This window comes from Colobus angolensis, unplaced genomic scaffold, assembly GCF_000951035.1.
Source record: "Colobus angolensis palliatus isolate OR3802 unplaced genomic scaffold, Cang.pa_1.0 Scaffold116, whole genome shotgun sequence".
NCBI classification, from domain to species: Eukaryota; Metazoa; Chordata; class Mammalia; order Primates; family Cercopithecidae; genus Colobus; species Colobus angolensis.
The window spans coordinates 4,081,887-4,084,717 of record NW_012112697.1 but is presented as its reverse complement, the minus strand read 5'-3'; the positions used below and the strand labels follow the sequence as shown (position 1 = coordinate 4,084,717).

Below are 2,831 nucleotides of genomic sequence, written 5' to 3'. Positions count from 1 at the left end.
TGATCTACCCGCCTCAGCCTCCCAAAGTGCTGGGATTACAGGCATGAGCCACTACACCTGGCCAATTTACATATAACTTTCATATCCAATGTATAAAGTAAGATAAACTTGCATTTGACTTTAGTTAAGCTCTCTAGGTCTTTTCTTTTCCTTTTTGGAGACTGGGTCTCTGTTGCCCAGGCTGGAGTAAAGTGGCACAATAGCTCACTGCAGCCTCAACGATCCTGGGCTCAAGTGATCTTCCCACCTCAGCTACCCAAGTAGCTGGAACTACAAGCATGCACCACCATGCCTGGCTCATTTTGTTTTTAATTTTTAATAGAGACAAGCTCTTGCTATGGTGCCCAGGCTTGCCTTCAACTCCTGAGCTCAAGTGATCCTCCTGCCCTGGCCTCCCAAAATGTTGGAATTACAGGCATGAGCCACTGCACCCGGCTAGTATTTTCTTTTGGCTCATTCCTGTCCTAGAAGGAGTCCCACAAGGGTCCAATCTTGGAACCAAAGGAAACAAAAATGGAGAGAAAAGGTTCTTAGGTCTTCAGACAGTAGACATGAAGATAAATGTAAGAAAAGTTCCACTTGAATTTCTATGCCTCCCAGTACCAGGCTTTGACAAAGGTGTTTTTTTCCCCCATCTTATTTAATTACTCAAGACCATCATGGCAAATCTGTTGAACTCAAAGTCTCATTACCTTCTGCATATCTGCTTGATCCTTTTTCCAAGCCCACACAACTGTGATCACATAGAATCCTAAAAGGCCAGCCAGCAGTGACACCCCAACAGGATTGTTAGTCACGCGAAGGAACAGTTCCACCGTGTCTTCAACATTCACGGTCCTGGGCACGACAAAGAAGTCGCTGGCAAAGAAGGTCAGGTGGTTACAGAGACACTGTGTCCTCAGAATTGTGCTCTGTGGCCCAACCTGGAATTAGAATCAAGACGTTGATTCTAGTTGGACAGAGTGCTAAGGAGGGGACAGACATAAAACAAACACCAGCAATTTAGAGATGGAAAGAGGTGCCTGCATCTCTCATTCACCGCTGGTGATGATGTAAATTAGTATAACCAATATGGAAAGCAATTTAGCAACATCTAGTACAGCTGAAGAAGCACAAACTCTCTGAATCCTGCAGTTCCAGTTCTGAGTGTATATATGTTCTAGGGGAACTGTGCACATGTGTATAAAGATATGCGAAAAGGAATGTTTTGTCACCCTTGTTGATAATTATCAAAAATAGGAAACTTATATGTTCAATAACAGAACATACAAATTAACGGTACATAAGTAAGCAGAGGCAAACTGATGGAATTCTATACAGCAGTTAAAAATGAATGAATTAGCCAGATGCGGAGGCTCACATCTGTAATTCCAGCACTTTGACAGGCTGAGGCAGGTACATCACCTGAGGCTAGGAGTTTGAGACCAGCCTGGACAACATGGTGAAACCCCATCCCTACTAAAAATATAAAAATTAGCCAGGCGTGGCGGTGGGCGCCTGTAGTCCCAGCTCCTTGGGAGGCTGAGGCAGGAGAATTGCTTGAACCTGGGAGGCAGAGGTTGCAGTGAGCCGAGGCCACACCACTGCATTCCACTGTGGGTGACAGAACAAGACTCTGTCTCCAAAATAAATAAATAAAATTTTAAAAAATGGATGAATTAGATATAGATGTATCAACATGGATAAATGCTGAGTGAATAAAACAAGAGATATGTACAGTATAATGCCACTTGCACAGAGCCTAAGCAGCATGCAAAACACTTATTTATCTATTCATTGTCAGTTTCCCTCTCCAGAATGTCAGTTCATGAGGATATTGTCTTGTTCATTGCTGTATCTCTAGTTCCTAGACTTGGGCATGGCACGTAGAAGACACTCAATAAATATTTACTGAAAGAATGAATTCCCCCCTCAAATTCAGGCCAGTAGTTACCCTTTGGTGGAAGGGAAGGAAGGAGAGAGACTAGAGAGGGATACACAGCGGGCTTCAATTATTCCTAGTGTTTTATTATTTAAGAAAATCTGAAGCAGAGCAAAATACTAACTTTGATAAAGCTGAATGTGCATTCAATGTTTTTTATTATTCCATATGACTTTCCATATGTTAGAACATTTCTGCGTAATATTTAAAAATATGTCAACAGGTGATTACATGGAAGCTACCAATTCTGTGTTTGGTTTCGTGGATGAGAAGCCTCCAGTATTGTCATTATAACTACTTCTTTCCATGGCACAGGGTTAAGTCCTGGAGGCCCAAGCTAGTCCACCTTTGGAAGAACTCTTGTGCTGTACTTGGGGCAGGTCAATTCCTTTCATGGTGTCCAAGCACTTCAAAGAGCTTCAAGGAAGTGGAAAATATCCAATGCCTTCTGCAATCAACAGGTGTGTGCTGAGAGAGGAGAAAAGCTCTCAAGCTACTCTTCTCAAAGTATGGTTTGCCTAACAAGCAGCACTGGGACCAGCTGGGAGCTTGTTAGAAAGGCTTGACCAGAGCTGCTGCTTCAGAACCTACATTTTAACAAGCTATTGATAGATTTGCTGGATAGCCATTGTCCAGCTATGACTGCCTGAGGCTATGAATGGTGCAGATACCTTCCTAAGAATCCTCTTTCTCTCAGACCTGTAATTCCACCACTCTAGGAGGCCAAGGCAGGTGGATCACCTGAGGTCGGGAGTCTGAGACCAGCCTGACTAACATGGAGAAACCCTGTCTCTACTAATTGTCCCTGTTTGCAGATGTCATGATTGTATATTTAGAAAACCCCATGGTCTCAGCCCAAAATCTCCTTAAGCTGATAAGCAACTTCAGCAAAGTCTCAGGATACAAAATC

The 2,831-nt window shown here is 43.1% G+C and overlaps 1 protein-coding gene across 1 annotated transcript in view; it reads right to left on the bottom strand.

Annotated features, from left to right (window-relative positions):
* The window catches only part of PKD1L3 (polycystic kidney disease 1-like 3), a 91,967-nt gene that overhangs the window by 55,170 nt on the left and 33,966 nt on the right, over positions 1–2,831 (bottom strand). The window contains 1 exon segment of the mRNA XM_011962381.1: positions 693–923. Within this exon segment, the coding sequence (XP_011817771.1) occupies positions 693–923 (231 nt within the window).